Raw genomic sequence first — 18,068 nt, forward strand, 5'->3', positions numbered from 1 at the left:
GCTAAAAGGATCCCCGTACAGCTTACAAATATCAACATTTTTAATCTCTAAAAAAAAAAGATAGGGAGAAAAAAAAGCATAGGTTATATACTTTAAGCATAGGTTATATACTTTAAGTTATAGCTTAATGCTGCATTCTTATATGCAGCATTATATGCCAGCATGGGAACAATTTCAGTAGCATGATGGTATATGTGTCTTCAGGAGAGACAAAATGAGCTGGTATCATGCAGAAGTAACAGAACCATATAGATTTTCTTTTCTCCTGCTGTTCTGTTACTTCCTCTAGCTGTTGCTAGTTAGATAATAATTGAATCTACTAAACTTTTAGTTAATCCAGTCTTTTAAAAATAAAATTTGAGAATAGTTCTGATAACTAGTAGGTTAATTATTTCACTTTCCTCAAACCAAATGATTTCTGATCTTAAAATAGCTTTTTAAAAAAATAAAATTTGAGAATAGTTTTGATAACTAGTAGGTTAATTATTTCACTTTCCTCAAACCAAATGATTTCTGATCTTAAAATAGCTTTTTAAAAAATGAATTTCAAACATAGAATCCATGATGAAACCACTGAAAAAAAGACTAGACAAGGTTGAGTTCTGATTATATGCTTTTTAAACCATTTTACCAGTGGAACAACCTGCCTCCAGAAGCAGTGAATGCTCCAACACTGGAAGTTTTTAAGAAGAGACTGGACAGCCATTTGTCTGAAATGGTGTAGGGTTTCCTGCCTGAGCAGGGGATTGGACTAGATGACCTCTAAGGTCCCTTCCAACTTTTATTATTATTGTTGTTGTTGTTGTTGTTGTTGTTGTTGTTGTTAATGTTAACTGACTTATAAGTGTAAAGGCATTTCATCAAATAACATATGTATCCAGTGATGGGATTCAAATATGTGAACAACCGCTTCCGGAAATGCATTCTGGGCCTGGGTAACAAAAAATTAGCTACCGGTTCTGCCGAAGTGGTGCAAACTGGCTGAATCTCACCACTGTATGTATCTATATTCTATGTATGTATTTCTTTCTTACCTGTCCTGACAGTTGTTTTTTTCTCTGTACTCAAAGTACACACATAAACACACATCTGCCAACTCAAGATGACATTCTATACATTTAATGGTATCTAATCTGTGAAAAGGTATATACTGTATCCATCTCTATCGCTATCCATCCATCCATCCATCCATCCATCCTTCCATCCATCTCACCATTATATTGCCAAGAAACAGAAAGAGAGTACTGAAAAATTTGTCACATCTGGTTGCTACCATTGCTCCAGGTGTATTAAATCTGCTGTTATTTTTAACTGCCTACTTTTCTTTCCATTACTTAAGGTTTTCAAATCAAACTATGTGCATTGGGTCTGGGCAGGGAGGAGGATCCTTTGACAATCAGTTCTTGAGCATGCTGGTATCAAAAAAGAGTTTTAGAGCAACATATTGCACCAAGTGAAGATCATGGCATGTGTGAGAGTGCCTGTGAATATTTTTGATGATTTATCTAGCATACTTTTGAAAGTTAATTACTTATTGAAGTCATTCTTATACCATCTTTCTCAAAGTTAGCTATCATTTTTAATTTAATAAGAAATGAACTGCCCAACATGACATACCAACCATGAGACAGAACATCAGCCATGAATTGCTGCATGGTAACAACTTATTAGATTTTTCTCCTGCCTTTATAACTTTATAAGTAACTCAAGGCAAGTTACTTATTCAAAGTATCTGCTGTTATTGTATACCTGGGAAACCCAAAAGCAAAGAATAACTACTGAAAAGAACAAGATATCTGTTCTAAAGAACATTTGCAAAAAGAGGTCCACAAAATTAGACTATGACAAAGCTGGGAATAGTTCCATTTCCACCACTGACACAGTAGCTATTGTTCAAGATTTGCTAAGTGGTGCTTTATGCAGTCCATCGTATTCTATGTAGCACTGAAAAGCAGAAATAAGGGAGAATAGGAAAATAATATTTTGCCATGATAAAATCCAAATAACTTTAATGCAGTCATTAACCAGCAGAAAAAAAGAACGTTTTCAAATATCCAGAATATCCAACAATAAATAAGGAGCAACACAAAGAAAAATATGCTAAAAAGCTTCATTCTTATTAGTTAAAACTAATCTAAAATATAGAATTATAGAGCTCCTCATAAATCTGAGTAAGACACAGTAGAATAGTGGACATTTAAAAAAAAAGAGCAATTAGTAATGCTGAGGCAAAGCCATTCCCTACTTAGACAAGTTCAATGGCTCTTCATTATTTTTTATCTAGTTTGGTATATCAGTACACCAAATCTGGCAATCTTATGTTATTTCAAGAATATTTTTTTATTATCTCTTCTTGATCTTTTCGCTAAGATCAAGCAAATAAGTATATAGGAAGGTAACAGCATTCTGTGTTTCACCATATGCTCTGTGTTGCAGCGCAATATCATGCTGGACACATGACCGTGGAAACATCTCCAAATGTCACTGGCTCTTTGCCTTAAGAAACGGAGGTGCGCACCACCCCCTAAAGTTGATCATGACTAATGAAATATAAAACGCGCAGGGATACTCTTTTTATGGAAAAGAGGTCATCCCCATAAAAAAAGAAAATGAAATATATATATACCGGTCCATGGACCAGTACTGGGCCGCAGCATGCCAGCAACCAGTCTGCACAAACAAGGAAAGTCCCATCCACAGGATGCAGGCAGCATACAAAACCATGCCCCCTCTGGTCCGCAGAAAAATCTCTATCCACGTAACCGGTCCCTGGTTTAAACAATCAGATTTCCAGATATAATTCTAGTCTGATCTACAAATGGATTAATTTTAAGTTGATTGGGATTGATGATTGTTATCAGTATTTAATACATTAAATTATCAGGAATAGGAAAGCCATTTTAACTAAAATAAAAGAGAATTAATAAGGTTATAATGAGATTGCTTTCTTACCATAGCATAGGCCACAGGTCGGCAACCTGCGGCTCCAGAGCCGCATGCGGCTCTTTGAGCCTTCCCCTGTGGCTCCCAGCCTCCTCTGCCTTTGCAGAGAGAGACAGAGACAGAGAGAGGCCATTGCGCTTCCCTGCTTCTCTCTCTCTCTCTCTCTCTCTCTCTCTCTCTCTCTCTCTCTCTCTCTGTGTGTGTGTGTGTGTGTGTGTGTGTGTGTGTGTAAAAGAGAGTGCACTCACAGTGTTCTCCGAGGAGCTGAAAAGCTCACCGGGCGGAGCATCTCCCTTTGCTGCGTCTCTGCAGGAAGCAGGAAGCAGGAAGGGCAGGAGAGAGGGAGGGAGGGACAGAGACAGAGAGAGAGAGAGAGAGATCCTTTTGACATCTAAAATGAAGATAACACTGCATATATCCTTTTTTTTACCTGTGTGTGTATGTAATTTTATTCTCTTAAAGCATTCTCTTGGTGATCATTGTTTTAATAGTATGGATATTCCCAAGAGTCATATTTTTACTTTTATTTGTAATGTGTGTGTGTGTGTGTGTGTGTGTGTGTACATACACACACACACACACACACACACACACACACACACACACACCTATAATAAAGATAAAAAAGGATATATGCAGTGTTATCTTCATTTTAGATATCAAAAGGGTTTTGCGGCTCCCGGTGTTTTGTTTTTGGTGGGAAACGGGTTCAAGTGGCTCTTTAAGTGTTTTGGGTTGCCTACCCCTGGCATAGGCCAAAGTTTAACTGCCTGTTAATTTCTATAACATCTAACAATTATGCACACAGTAGTTTTTCTTTATGTTTTGCAGGATGAGGTGAAACTGCCAGCCAAGCTGAGCATAAGTAAATCTGTAAAAGAAATGGAAAAAGAGGAAGAAGGGGAAGAGATCCCAGCTGGTGAGGAGCACCCTGGAGAGGATCATATTGAGCTTTCCTCAGATGAAGAGGTTGAAGTTGAAGAGATTATTGAGGAATCACGAGCAGAACGTATTAAGAGAAGCAGCATGAGGAAGGTTGATGACTTCAAGAAGGCATTCTCTAAGGAGAAAATGGAGAAGACCAAGTTGAAAACTAGAGAGAACCTAGAGAAGACCAAGCTGAAGACCAAAGAGAACCTGGAGAAAACCAAGCAAAATCTGGAGAAAACTCGACATAATCTGGAGAAGAGAATGAACAAGTTAGGCACTAAGATAGTCACCACTGAACGCAGGGAGAAGATGAAGACTTCCCGAGATAAGCTGAAGAAGTCCTTTACCCCAGATCATGTAGTCTATGCACGTTCCAAGACAGCTGTCTATAAAGTGCCACCTTTCACCTTTCATGTTAAGAAGATCCGTGAGGGAGAGGTAGAAGTGAAGGCCACAGAGATGGTGGAAGTTGGTGGAGATGAGACAGAGAACACGGATCTGCTGAGAAGCGAAAGCCCTGAGATGAGCACACTTCTGCAGATCACCGAGGAGTCAGATGCAGTGCTTCAAGAAAAGAGTGATAGTGAGTGAGGCAGGTGGCAGTATAAAAGCATCAAGTGCTGAATATATAATCTTCCACATTTCCTCTTTTTGGCCTCACATGGGCATGCGCACGCACACATACACATGCACACATATACGTACACAATATATACAGAAATTTTTCAGCTCACCCCCAGCTTCAAGGTGCATTTTTGTATATTTCTGATTCATCATATAGAATATGGGACATACTTATAATCCAGAAAAATACCATTCCTGCTGCTAAAAGCTTGCTTTGCCAGCCTATCATGGCAATACTGCAACTTCCCAAAGGTGCTACCCAAGAAATAATCTATTTCTATGCCCAAGAAGCATGCTGTCCCTTAGCTATCCTCTTTGATGTCATGAATGCTTCCTGGAACCTGAAAGCAAATTGTCAGACAGAAGACAAAGCACAGGCATGGAAACAAAGAAGGAATGAGCTTGGTATATCATAGAACTAAGGGATAATGAAGGAAACATGGAAATTACTGCTTGAATTCAGGGATATTGTGATGCCAAGTAATGCCTGATTCAGGCATACAGTCTGTGCATACTCCAATTTCCAAGAGATTATTTGGGAAAAGTTGCACTTAGTAGGCCTTATTTCACCAGTAAAAGTCAAGTGATTGCCAATAAATATATCAACAGGAAGTAATATAAACAGGGTGTCCATTTGCACTATTAGCTACACAGATCTGTGAAGCTACTTTGTAACTTGGTTGAAATAGGGGTACTGATCTGGGGCTGAGAAGTGGATGAAAGGAATATTGGACAAGTAAGGAAAGTCAAGGGGAAAAAAGAGGGCTCAAGGACAGAGAGTGGATAGCTTTAGCTACGAGTAATAAAGTGTTACCAACATCAACAAAACAGGAGGCAACTATCATCTACTCTGTTAGCATCTTGACTTCCATTCCTGGGCTGGATCCAGAGAGCACTGCAGGGTTGTTTTCTGCTTATACCAGGGCTCTAGCAGTAGGCCAGCTTTAACTAATTGTGTAATATTTGAGTACATGCAGTTTTTACTAAACTTGCCACATAGAAAGGGTGTCAAAGTACAAGAATTCCCTAATACAAGATAATTTGTTACTGGGAAAGGGATTCTCAGGTACCTTCCCTGAACAATACACCACACAAAATCACACACATACTGACTTCCATACAGCTACCTCTTTGGCTTGCAGGGGACAGTTTTTAAGCGAGCCTGAAGCCTCGCTTTCTAGTCACCAGACAATAGCCTCCTTCCCCATTTTCTGACACATGTAGCTACCCTTCCTTTGCATGATTTTGTGATTTACCCCATCCCCGCCTGCCTGCCTGCCTGCCTGCCTGCCTGCCTGCCTTCCTCACATTCTACTGAGATTTTTCCCCAGTGTCTCTATGATCAAGGAGAAAATATTTGCAGCCATGAATCCATCATATGTCTTGTGATTCTACATCCAACATATCTACTGCATCTGTACCAGAACTGCCTGTTCTAACATCCCCATAAATGGCTTGGCTATTCACACCTTAGCAAGAAGAAAGGGTATGTGTGTAATGGGTGTTCTTATTGGACTGAGAAGTGTGCAAGCGAGTAAGGATTGTTCCCTTTGCACTGCACTTTCCTTCAAGCCTTTCCGTTCTTGTCATGGATCTAGAAGAAGAGAGAGCCCAGGATGTAAGATATGCTTGGCCTTCCAAACTATCAAAGATGGGATGGGGATCTTGCCTCATTCTGGGGAAAATAAATATGTGGGGAAGAGGGTGCTGTGCCAAGCAGCTGCAATGATCTTTTTTCTAAGACTGCATCCTGGTGAGCAGCATGACTAATAAACTTTCTTTTCTACATGGATAAGTGTAAAGTGGTTTGGGGAACAACATTACACAGATTAATGAACTAGAAGCAGGAACATTTCCACAATCAAGTAATATTATTTTTTAAGTACATCAACACTTCCCTTCTGTTTTTCAGGAAAGGTTTCTGAAAGCAAGAAATTAATTCAAATAAGAAATGAGACATAGATCCCATTTTGACCTATAGAAATTGGCAATGAGTGAAAGACCACTTCTCCTGAACCCTATGTGCATGTGTGTACTTTAAAGGCTAGACAGTATGCTGCTGCTAGTTTTAATTCTCTCTAAAGTAGGGGGCCACCTATTTGGTTTCTCATTTTTTCTTCTGAGGACCACATAACAGAAATTGCTATGTGAAAGAGCAGCCATACCTTGTCATTAATCTAAAGCTAGCCCTATGTTGTTCTACATTGGGAAGTGGGGAAGGAAGGGAGATAGCAGATGCCTCAGCAGTAGCAGAAGGATTAGCCAAATGACTGTCCTCTCTCTAAAGCAGCCCTTCCCAACTTGTCATCCTTCAAAGAGACAAAAGTTTCCAGTTGGCCTAGCTAAAAGATACTGGTCAGGAATGGTGAGAGCAGCAATGCCAATACAACCAAAATGCTCTAATTTGGAGAAGACTGTTAATGGCTTTGCTATGACCATTTTTCACACTTACAACAATTGCAGTATCCCATGGTCACATGATCAAAATTCAGCCACTTGGCAACTGACTCATATTTATGACAGTTGCAGTGTCCTGGAATTATGTGATCGATGCAACTTTTGCAACTTTCTGACAAGCTAAGTTAACGAGGAAACCAGATTCAGTTAACAACCATGTTACTAACTTAAAAACTACAGTAATTTGCTAAACAAATGTGGCAAGAAAAGTTTAAATGGGGCAAAACTTGCTTAACAAATGTCTCACTTAGCAACAGAAATTTTGGGTTCAATTGTGCTCGTAAGTCGAGGACTACCTGTCTTTCACCTTGGCTTGCACGATTTTACCTTGCAGGTAATTTGATGCATTGATGGCTTGGCATTTTATTTTTTCTCTAATTTCTAAAGCAGTGTTCTCAAGTTCTGGTGCCAGACACTTTTCCACATCCTTTTGTTCTTTACATTGGCAGTTAAAAGGAGGGAAAGTGGAGATTACCTAGACTTGATCCAAAAAAACCTGTTTTAGTAGCCACAGAACACTGGAATGCCAGCTGGAAAGAAAAAAAATGTGATGAAATGATGGAAAGGGATACAGACTACCCTGTTTAATAGTGTGCTATATTAAATGCTTATGCCACCTGGGTGACTCTGGGCAGTTCACAACAATCAAATACAATAAAACCAATAAAACAGAAGAGATAATAATAGCAAGGGCAACAGACCAAATCAAATATGTTGAAAGGTCTTGCTCTCCATTGCCAATGTTTTAATTAAAGTGTTCATATCCCATCCTTTGAATCCAAATAAATATCATTAAATATTCATTTATTATATTTATATATCACCCATTTCAAAGAAATATGACTCTAGGCAGCATACTATAAAATTACAAAAACAGAATTCATATTAAATGCAATTACTATCATTACTGCTTTTTTGGGAAGTAACAGAAACCACTGATACCACTTTTTCCTAATGTCTGAGGCAAGAGAAAAAAAACAGTCTTAGTTTCTTTAGTACATTATAGGTATACTAAATCTCTTGTGCAAAACAGTTTATAGTTTGAACATTTGCAAATAGTAATATTTCAGTTCTTGCATTTTTTAACAATTGCAACTATTTTATGCATGTGAAGAGGTTTTTATTTTCTTAAAAGCATTATAGAGATATGTATAATTGTGACCAGATAATATTTAGCTTTCTCAAATTTTAAATAAAAACTCATCCTTCCCAACAGATGAAAACTTTTTTAAAAAGTTCCCGAAAGAATTATATATTTCCATTACAGCCATGTTAAAGAAATCAATACCTTGACAGTGAAGTTTTTTAAAAAAAGGCAAGCAGTCTTGTCCAGATTCATCATAGGTACATAAAGTATAAGATTCTAAGGGTAGAAATAAAAAACAGAATTACACTTCCTCCTCAAGGCATTTGCTCTACCTCTTCAAATCCAGTGGTAATGTACATGAACATAAGAAATATGGAATCAAACTACTGGTTCATCTTCTTCCAACCATTTAGGTCAAACTCGCACATTTGCTTGGCCTATTGCCATTAGTAGCCTGCAGAAATGGATGACTCCAATTGCCACTGTCATCCCGTTACAAATCCATCCTGCGCCAATGGTTTCCATTTTTCATTTCAGACTGCTATTTCCCAACCTGAGCCATTTAAAGCCTTTCAGAGTGGTCCCCACTCTTTTGCTCAATCTAAGCAGAAGGCCCAGTCAACTGCCAACTTTCCCACTTCCCAGCTATGATTGGTCACTAACCCGGGCTACCTTTCTATCCTGGACTGCCATACTGCTACCATATGTTCTCCACCATTTGTCAACTTTCATGTTTAATGCTCTTACAGATGACCAACAATAATCACTTAAATCAAGGGACTAGCCTCAACCTCAGAAGTTCATGCACCATCCCTTTCATTTTTAAAGTCACAGTGTTGCTGCTTTATTTCCATTAAGCTGAACTATTAATACATCCTTATTACAAAGTGTTCATAAACGTACAGAAAATCTACCAGTGGAGATCAACCTGTTCCCCTGCTGCATTGCTTATTGTAGCATCAGAGTAATGATGATATTGTAATGGGAAAAAATAATCTACATCAATGTTGAAAGAGAGAATGTGGGAAGGAGATTGAATGTGTTTATTTATGCAAATCTGGGAAAGCAAATGTATGTGAACCAATGAAGAGGAAGCAATCCTTAAAACGGAAGGCACTGGAAGACTATTCTCATGCCTGCCAGCCAGCAAGATGAGGTAGACAGAGGAATGACCAGATCCTACTATGACCATAGTTCGGAGTTGAGCACCAACCCAGTCCCTCTGCAATCTGGACAAGAATGTCTGAAGTTGCTTAATAAACTGGACCAGCAGAGGAGAAATCAGTTTAGACAGCAGGGCAGAATCGTTGTTTAACTGAAATTGGCTTCTCAGGTTTCAGGAATCTTTCCCTGCCTTCAAAGGAGATAAACAAAAACTGAATCTGGGACTCTTTGAAAAGGACATACCCTATCATTCTTATCCAAGTACGTGTCTAGTACTCTGCCCTTGCAAAGTCAATTCCATTTGAATGTATAGAATTTCACATAAAGAAAATGGCATTGGATGGTACAAAATTAAGTCTTTGAATATAATAAAAAAATGCAAAATGTAAATGCAAAATCCAAAAAAGTAATTTTAAAAAATTACAACCATATAATCATGGTATCCATCATTTTGTCTAGCTGTGCCACAAATTGGATTTCAGACTGTTAAACTAAATCACATGTTGAAAGTCTTCTCGCCCCTCAATACAGAAAACTACCCAGCAGCTATTTTGCTTAAATATTTAAGGAAGTAACCAGTAATTAATTTCTGGTTGGATTAGATTATGAAAAATTATTCAGATTCTTGAGCAAAGAATGGTTTCAGTGAAAGTGCTTCAAGTGGAATTTGGCTTTTGGTATCTTTTCCCTCTTTTCATTAATTCATCCCTTTTTCTAAAAAGTAGTTGTGATGTGAGGAGTTCCTTTATTTTGATGGGTCTTCCCACAATGTCATCAGACGGACTGGAATAGCTTCCACTTTATACTGAGATCAGCTCAGTCAGCTGCACAACACATTCCTTGACCTTTGTATTTCAGAACAGTAACTTCTTTTTGGAGCAGATCTAGAGGAAGAATGAACTTCTGTGTTATAGTACAACTATTTGTGGTAACATAATTTATAAAGAGAGAGCAGGCAAACCACAATGGATAGCAGATAGCTTTATGCAGTCAGAAAATAGAAATGAAAAAAAAAAATACAATGCTACTTATCTACCTAAAGCTTGCAGTGTGCTTTCACAATTGTGAGAGAGCTTAAGTCAGGCAAGTATCTTGAACTCCACAGCTCAGAGTTAGAAAAGAATAAGAATTGAATTGAGAAAAGAGTGATGAAGGTCCCAAGAATAATAGCTTAGCAAATAAGAGGTATATTACAGACATGCAAAATAAGTCTTTTAGACAATGGTCAAAAATAAAAATGCATAGTTCTTTGCTAACTTTCTCACCTTTTATTGCTCCTGATGGTTAATAGGTTTGAAAAGGCAGAATGTCACTATGCAAAGTTAAATTCCAACAGATCAGTAGTAACCTGCATTACAAAAAGGCATTAGAATCATAATGAATCCTAGACCAGGCTAAAAACTCGTAATCCAAAAATGGCCAATACCTTAGCATGAAAGTACCCTTCCATTTATATTCTCCAGTAATGGCATTCCAAAATATATATTGGTACCAAAGAAGAAATATATAGTCATAATTATGAGCAGTAAATAACCTTAATGCTCCATAGAGCTGCACATTATGAAGAATTCCTTCAATTATCTCAAAACTTCTATGATTTAATTTATTGTTGTATTTACTTTTAAAAATGAAAATTTATTTGGCAAACTGATAGCAGAGCTTACACCATCAATTCCCCAAAACTGTACTGTAAAAAATACATCAAATTAAGTGGAGGAAATAAGGGAGAAAAGAATACAAAACTGAAAGTAGATACTCAAGTTTTTCTGAATAATTTGCAGTAAATTTAAATAAGTTTGAGATCTAATCAAGTGCAGCAACACCTACAAAGCCCCATTTCCTGGAGAGGAAGCCACCGATAGATTTGGCATTAAAAGACCTAAGAACTTTACTCTGCTACTAATTTTAAACTATTACACTGATGTGCTCAAGCACTTATTCCTTAATACATATGAGAAATATACATTGGCCATATGATATTTAAAGCAAATATCCCTCTATTAAATGTATAATAATCTACAAGGAATACAATAGTACAAAGAGTTGTTGTTGTTGTTGTTAGCTGCGAAGTCGTGTCCGACCCATCGCGACTCTGTGAAAATGATATTTATCCCATTTCAGAGACAGGAAATGTAAATGCATTTCTGGAAATAGCAGCCAAGAAGCATGTGTATTTATGTTACGTATGAAAACTTGCTGTATTGAGTACAATACTGTGAACAGGGAATGCTGACTCCAGCTCAAAAAGGACTTGCTGACTGAGCTTTCAAATCTCTTGACTGCAGTCACAGTACAATAAATCACATGTAACTGCATTCATAGTACACACTAAGACATTACCTATTGTTTAGCATATGTATAAAGCAAACTTGGGTCTGGGCCATATTATAATTACGACATTATACTGTATAAATTCTCCACATTTTTGCCAAGATATTAAAACAAATCTAGCCTTCTCTATCTTTTTTTTCTAATTTTCAATGTGTATAGCATTTTCCTTTTATACGGAAGGTTTCTCGTTGTTTGACAGAGTTCTTCCCAGATCTAGTCTGCCACCTCATGGACTGAATAAAATATTGGTTGAAAGGTCGTGAATCATTTGCCTTTTAGTTAAAACATCTATAGGAAAGAGCCAAACTGTACCCATTGAGTGATGTTAGAGAGATATTGGAAGGAGGAGAAAATCTAACCTCTTTTATTACATTGTTTTGCTCATATAAATCATCTACACACTACTCTATGAGCCAAAATATGTGAATTGAGAAACATTTAGAGCAAACCCCACTCCTGATGAGCACTAGTGATGTTACTTAGTTTGGGTAATAAAACATCTGCAAGAAAACTCAGATAACAAAGGTCAGAGAACACCAAGGACCCCTCATTTCAACCTTGAGCTGCAAATATTCTCCTTTATCGGCACAAATTTTATACTATGAAAAACTTACCCAGAATATTTTTGAGACAACTATGACCTGGGTGACTGAAAATCTCAGCAGATACTTAGAATCAATCCACTGGTTTTATCAATGAGACTGAAAGATGACATAAAGAGAAATACATTTTTGCTACATTTATGCAGTTAAATATCTGCTGTATCGCCAAGGAGATAGTATGTAAGTAATCTTACTGTAGTATGGCTGTAAGTCCACTCACTGCTAAGTCTATACATTTTGTATACCTTCATTCAGTGGGTTTTTTTGTAAAAAAAAAAAAATGGTGCCGGAACTCACACGTCATACAACCCGCCTTGCCTACCCTACAAGGTTCCATCCAAAAAAGTTTCTGGAATTCCATTCTGGGCGTTTTATGACAAAAAAAGGCCCTGCCTTCATCTGATGATAGGCTCCCAAGATAGAACTGACATTCTGCTGCTGAGATTATCCATTCCATAGTCTCTCTGCTCACAGAATGAGGCAGCAACTCAAAGGTAAGCAGCCTAAGGGATGCAGAAGACTGCCTACATGTCACATCTTTCTATTCCAATATTTGCAACCACCTCTCCCAGTAATTGTGGCCTGACTGTCCCTTATGCCTAGATTAAGCTATAATGATTATATAAAAATCTGTGAGAAAAATCAGAGAAGACAGCATTCTCAAAGGGCATCAACTTTAAAAAAAAAAATCAGTCCCAATAGACTTAAATTTGAGAAGTTGTCATTGAGTATCCCTGAAGCATAAAAATAGAAAATTAGCTGGATGACACAATATTTTCCTACTGTGAAAGAGAAAATGTCCAAGTTTGGGAATCATCTGATAATAGCAGTAATTTCAGCTGAAAATAAATATGGAGAGCATACTAAGCCACATTTTGACTAAGCATGTACCTCAACTGATGTATTGTTGACATTGTTACAATGGCTACTGGATCTACTCAACTTGCTATGCCACAAGCAAACAAATCATATTTGGGGCTAACATTATGCAAACCGATCTAAGACAGCATTCCTACTATAAATGGCCAAAATTTGGAATCAAAGGAGGTTAGAAATAAACTCTCCTGATATGGAATTCCCTGAATCATTAAAAACTCTTTGGCTGAAAGAAGCAATTCTACTCCACGCTTCTTTCTCTTTTGTCTGGAAGGCGTTAATGGTGGATAATATCCATGACATCACAAGAAACAAAAGGCCCTTCTGGCTGCTTTCTATCTCCCAGTTCCTTTGAGGGACATGATAGTTGGACTAAACCTTCCAGGGTGGTTTAAGGAAGTTGCTAGAGATAGCAATAGCTACACAGAAACATCTCTTACCCTTGCTTTTTTTGGGGGGGGGGGTCTTTAGAAGCATGTTAAAGACTAGACTGGGTCTTGCTAACTATCCTGGAAAGAGAAGAAAGTTGTATTGATTATTCTATGTAGCTATTAGCTACAAGCTTTAAGATTCACCACCTGCTTTGCACCATGTAGGAACACAACAGGAACACACCTGTTCATTTTTATTTATTTATTTGTTAAATTTATTTGCTGCCTATCTCGCTGTGGGGCTGCTCTAGGTGGCTTACAATAACAAAAAAGAAGAAAAATGAAAAGGGGCATAAATAGAAGAAAAATAATAAAATAAACAATGGCAAAGGAACATAATGAGAACAAATACATCAACACGATAACCAAAAAGATGGGTGGGTGGAGAGCAGAGAGCAAAGGGAGTGGAAATAGAGTCTGCCATTAATCTAGCCGCTACCTCCAGTGTGCAACTTCCTCATTTGGTTCCCAAGCCAACTGGCACAGCCAAGTCTTCAGGCTGTTGCAGAAGAATAGGAGGGTGGTGGCGGATCCTACCTTAGAGGATAAGTTGTTCTAAAGGGCAGGCACTGCAGCAGAAAAGGCTCTTCTTCTTGATCCCAATTAGTCAGATTTCTTGACCAACAGGATCTCTCACAGTACAAGTAGGCTTGTCCTAGAGGGATGAGGAGGTTCATCAAGTAGCCTGGATTTATGCCATTAAGGGCTTTAAAGCTCATAACCAATATCATAAAGTACATTTGGAAGCAGACCAGTAGCCACTGAAGTTCATGGAGCAGAGGTGTAATATGGGCCATCCTAGGGGGCCAAAGACTCCTCTTGCTGTTGTACTTGCATGAGCTGAAGCTTCCAACTTGACTTCAAGAATATCCCCACATACATTGTAATAGTCTAGGCAAGAGATAAACAGAGCTTGAGTAACTGAGTGCAGGTAGTCATGATCCAGGAAAGGTCACAACTGGTGCACAACTGGAGCTGTGAAAAAGCTCCCCTGGTCATGTCTGCCACCTGCTCTTCGAGAAGAAGACATGAGCCCCGGAGAAAGCCTAGGTTGCATTCTGGATCTGAACAAGGTAGTGAACCTCATCCAGAACTAAGAATGACAAACACTGAGATCCCGAGGCTTTATGCACTCAAAGCCACTCAGTCTTGTCAGGGTTCAGTCTAAATCTCTTGTCCCTCGTCCAGATCCCTACAGCCTCCAGGCATTGCAACAGGGCAGAGGCAGAATCACTTGGGTCACCATGTAGAACTGAGTATCATTAGCAAATATGATTTCTCAACCATGGTGATGGATAATCTCACCCTACAGTGTCATGCAGATGTTAAACAAGGGAGGAGAGAGTATCAAGCCCTGTGAGACACCATGAGTGATTTGGAGCTGGATGTCTCACTCCCTGTCAGCATTGATTAGGACCAAACTTGGAGGAAGGAGCTGAATCAGCATAAAACTGTGCCACCCAGCTACAATTCACACGAACCATCCAAAAGGATACTGTTGAGTCCTCGAATCAATGGCGAAAGAAGAACACACATTCTGATGGTAATAACAGCTTTTATTCTCTTCAGCTCTCTCTGACACAACTCAGAGGCACGCAGGCCTCTCTGCCTCTAAATAGAATCCCCGGGCAAAAAGATAACATGAGATGGCGCGCTTTCGCGTCTCGCACATGCGCGCAGGCTGGCGCCATTCAGTCTAGTCCCAGGCAGCTTGCAACAGCCTGGGACCATTGCAACATCCCGAGCCTGCTTCTGCAGGCTCAGGACACAACACCCCTTCCCCCCGGATGAAACTTAACCAACCTATAGAGATAGGTATACGCGACCTCACAAAAGGACTTATTGTGCAATTCCTTATGGAACCACACAACTGAGGCAGCTACTTAATAGCCACTCTACAACATGGTACTGTGCTATTATTTTGGAATTAAGTGCCCAAGCCTCCCAATTCCAGGTTTTTTTTTTCTAACAGCAGGCACCATTCTTACCTCCCCTGGGTTGACAACAACCTTACAAAGTCTTCCAGGTGTTTGGGAGATCTTCTAGCCCTCTGTGACCTCCTCACATTTTGAGGACACCCTTGACCATCATGTGTGGTTGTTGCAGGGGAACTTCCCCCTCGTTGTTGCCCTGGTGGTTCCCATGACCTAGGTTCTGTTGCCTGGTCTGCTTGCTTGCCCACCGGACTCGACAGACCAGGACTTTGCCCCAAACTGTACCTGGTTGATCTGCCTAAGTGTAGGCTATCGGGACCCTCTGTGTCCCACCCAGTATTTTGTGATTCTATGGTATTCTCCAAGTCCACAATGGACCTATCATGGGAACACATCCCTTCACTCCCAAGCCCAGTATCTGGGTTGTCTGGGGTCTCTGCAGTGCCCCAGTACTCTATTGCCCCCCATTCAGTGCCGGAGGTACCAGAATCAGGATTTGCCTCTCTGACTACCTCCTTGTATACTGACTTCCTTTTGGAAGCAATTGCAGCATTGGGCCAGCTTGTTTGTTTGGATGCCAGTTCTCTTGTGTTAGTTGGGTTGTTTGGATGCTCCTGGTTATTCTCCCTGTTTGAAGTGCTGTCTTGGGGTTGAGAATAGTGAGTATGTCCCCTGGGTCACTCCCTGGCTGGAGTAAGTACTGGTGCCTATATTATTCCTTGTTCCCCTGAATTCCTGTTAGGAGCACTTGCGGAACCTTGGGAGAGGCCTTCTCCCACCTCTCCATTTGCCCCCGATTGCTGCCAGCACCTTTCCTTTTGGACCAGTGACCAGTGACCTTGCATACTACCGCCGGAACCCACAGGTGACCGGGCCCATAGTTCCGGGTCCATACCGGGGCACCCATTTGCAGACACCTTGGTGCCCTTGGTTGGGAAACCCGAGGAACCACCCTGTCCGGATGCAGTCTGTCAAGTTTGGTGATCAGTCTGCGCCCCCAGTGAAGTTCTGCCGGGCTCTTCCCAGTGGAAGTAGAAGGTGTGGTGCGGTAAGCAAGAAGAAAATCTGCCAACCTGTGATGCCAGTCACCGTAAGTCAGTTTCTTGAGAGCATCCTTGGTGATGCGAACCATCCATTCAGCCATACCGTTGGTGGAAGGGCGCCAAAGTCGCATGACGAATCATGTTGGCCTGCAGAAAAGCCTGAAACTCAGAAGAAGTTAATTGAGGACCGTTATCTGAAACCAGAACATCTGGAAGGCCATGTGCAGCAAAAATTCCTCTTAATACTTGAATGATCTTGGCAGCAGTAATGGAGGAGACAGGAACAACCTCAAGCCACTTGGAATGGTTATCAACAAGGACCAAGAAGAATTGCCCCTGAAAGGGCCCAGCATAATCCACATGCACCCTAGACCAAGGTGATTGTGTCTCTTCCCATCTATGCACAGGGGCCTGAGGCATTTCTGGCCGAGAACGCTGGCACAAGTGGCATCCATGCACTTGAGCCTCTATGTCCTTGTCTAACCCTGGCCACCATAAATGGCTGCATGCAAGCGCTTTCATCCTGACAATACCAGGATGACCCTCATGTAGAGAGGCCAAGACCCTAGGTCTCAATGAGGTAGGAATAACCACTCTGCTGCCCCACAACAGGCAACCCTGAAAAGTGGATAACTCATGCTTCTTGAGCCAGAAGCGTTGGAACTTAGTACCTGGACAACTCTCAGGCCAACCTGACAAAACCCATGAAAGCACACAAGCAAGAGATGGGTCTGTGGCTGATTCTGCAGCCATATCCCTGGCATTTAGGGGACACTCAGGCAACGCCTGAATGGAGAGAATATTGATGGCAGGAGCAGAGTCAGCTTCTACCAGCTTCAAAGGTAATCTACTTAGGCCATCAGCGTGGCCCATTTCCTTACCAGGTTTGTGAATCAATGAATAATCATAGGCTGACAAAAAAATAGACCATCTCAACATTCTGGGAGATATAATATGGGGAGTTTGTTTGTTAGTTGTAAACAACCCCAGCAGAGGCTTATGGTCAGTATAGACCGTAAAATGTCTGCCATATAGGAAATCATGGAATTTTTTTAATTCCAGCTATAATGGCCAAGGCTTCTCTGTCTATCTGAGCGTAATTATGCTCAGCAGAGGATAAGGTTCTGGAGTAATAAGCAACAGGAACCTGAGTTCCATCAGCTCTCAAATGGCTGAGTACAGCCCCCACCCCATAAGGGGAAGCATCACAAGCGATGCAGACAGGTAGGTTTTCATTGAAATGTGCAAGCACATCATTTGATGTAAGTAAGGCCTTGACCTCATTGAAACTTTTTTCATGTACTTGGGACCGTTTCCAAACTGCCTGCTTGTCTAAAAGCCTATGAGGTGGCTCTGCTACATCCGCCTTGTTAGGTAGGAATGCGTTGTAGAAATTTAAGAGACCTAGAAATGCTTGTAACTCAGCTTTAGACTTAGTCTAGGAGCCTGCTGTATGGCTTTTAATTTAGAATCAGCAGGGTGAATACCACTGGCATCTATTCTGAATCCCAGAAAATCTGTAGAAGTAACTCCTATCTTGCACTTATTTTTTTTAGGTTTAAGGCCTGTTCTTCTGAAACGAAGCAAAACAGCCCTCAACCTCTCAGCTAAATTCTGAGTGGATTCTCCAGCAATAAGGACATCAT

At 40.1% G+C, this 18,068-nt stretch overlaps 1 protein-coding gene and 1 long non-coding RNA gene across 2 annotated transcripts in view; one reads left to right on the plus strand and one right to left on the minus strand.

Annotated features, from left to right (window-relative positions):
• The window catches only part of CAVIN1 (caveolae associated protein 1), a 32,834-nt gene extending 26,545 nt beyond the window's left edge, over positions 1-6,289 (plus strand). The window contains exon 2 of the mRNA XM_039347238.1: positions 3,775-6,289. Within this exon, the coding sequence (XP_039203172.1) occupies positions 3,775-4,464 (690 nt within the window). The 3' untranslated portion in view covers positions 4,465-6,289. The remainder of the gene's footprint in view (positions 1-3,774) is intronic.
• Positions 6,290-7,315: 1,026 nt separating this feature from the next.
• LOC120309718 lies at positions 7,316-13,446 on the minus strand. Its single transcript, XR_005557165.1, has 2 exons — positions 10,471-13,446; positions 7,316-10,089 (listed from the first exon to the last, which is right to left on the minus strand). It is a non-coding gene; the product is annotated as an uncharacterized LOC120309718 (long non-coding RNA).
• Positions 13,447-18,068: the final 4,622 nt, after the last annotated feature.

This window comes from Crotalus tigris, unplaced genomic scaffold (genome assembly GCF_016545835.1).
Source record: "Crotalus tigris isolate CLP2741 ecotype Arizona unplaced genomic scaffold, ASM1654583v1 scf7180000018057.1800818, whole genome shotgun sequence".
Lineage (NCBI taxonomy): Eukaryota > Metazoa > Chordata > Lepidosauria > Squamata > Viperidae > Crotalus > Crotalus tigris.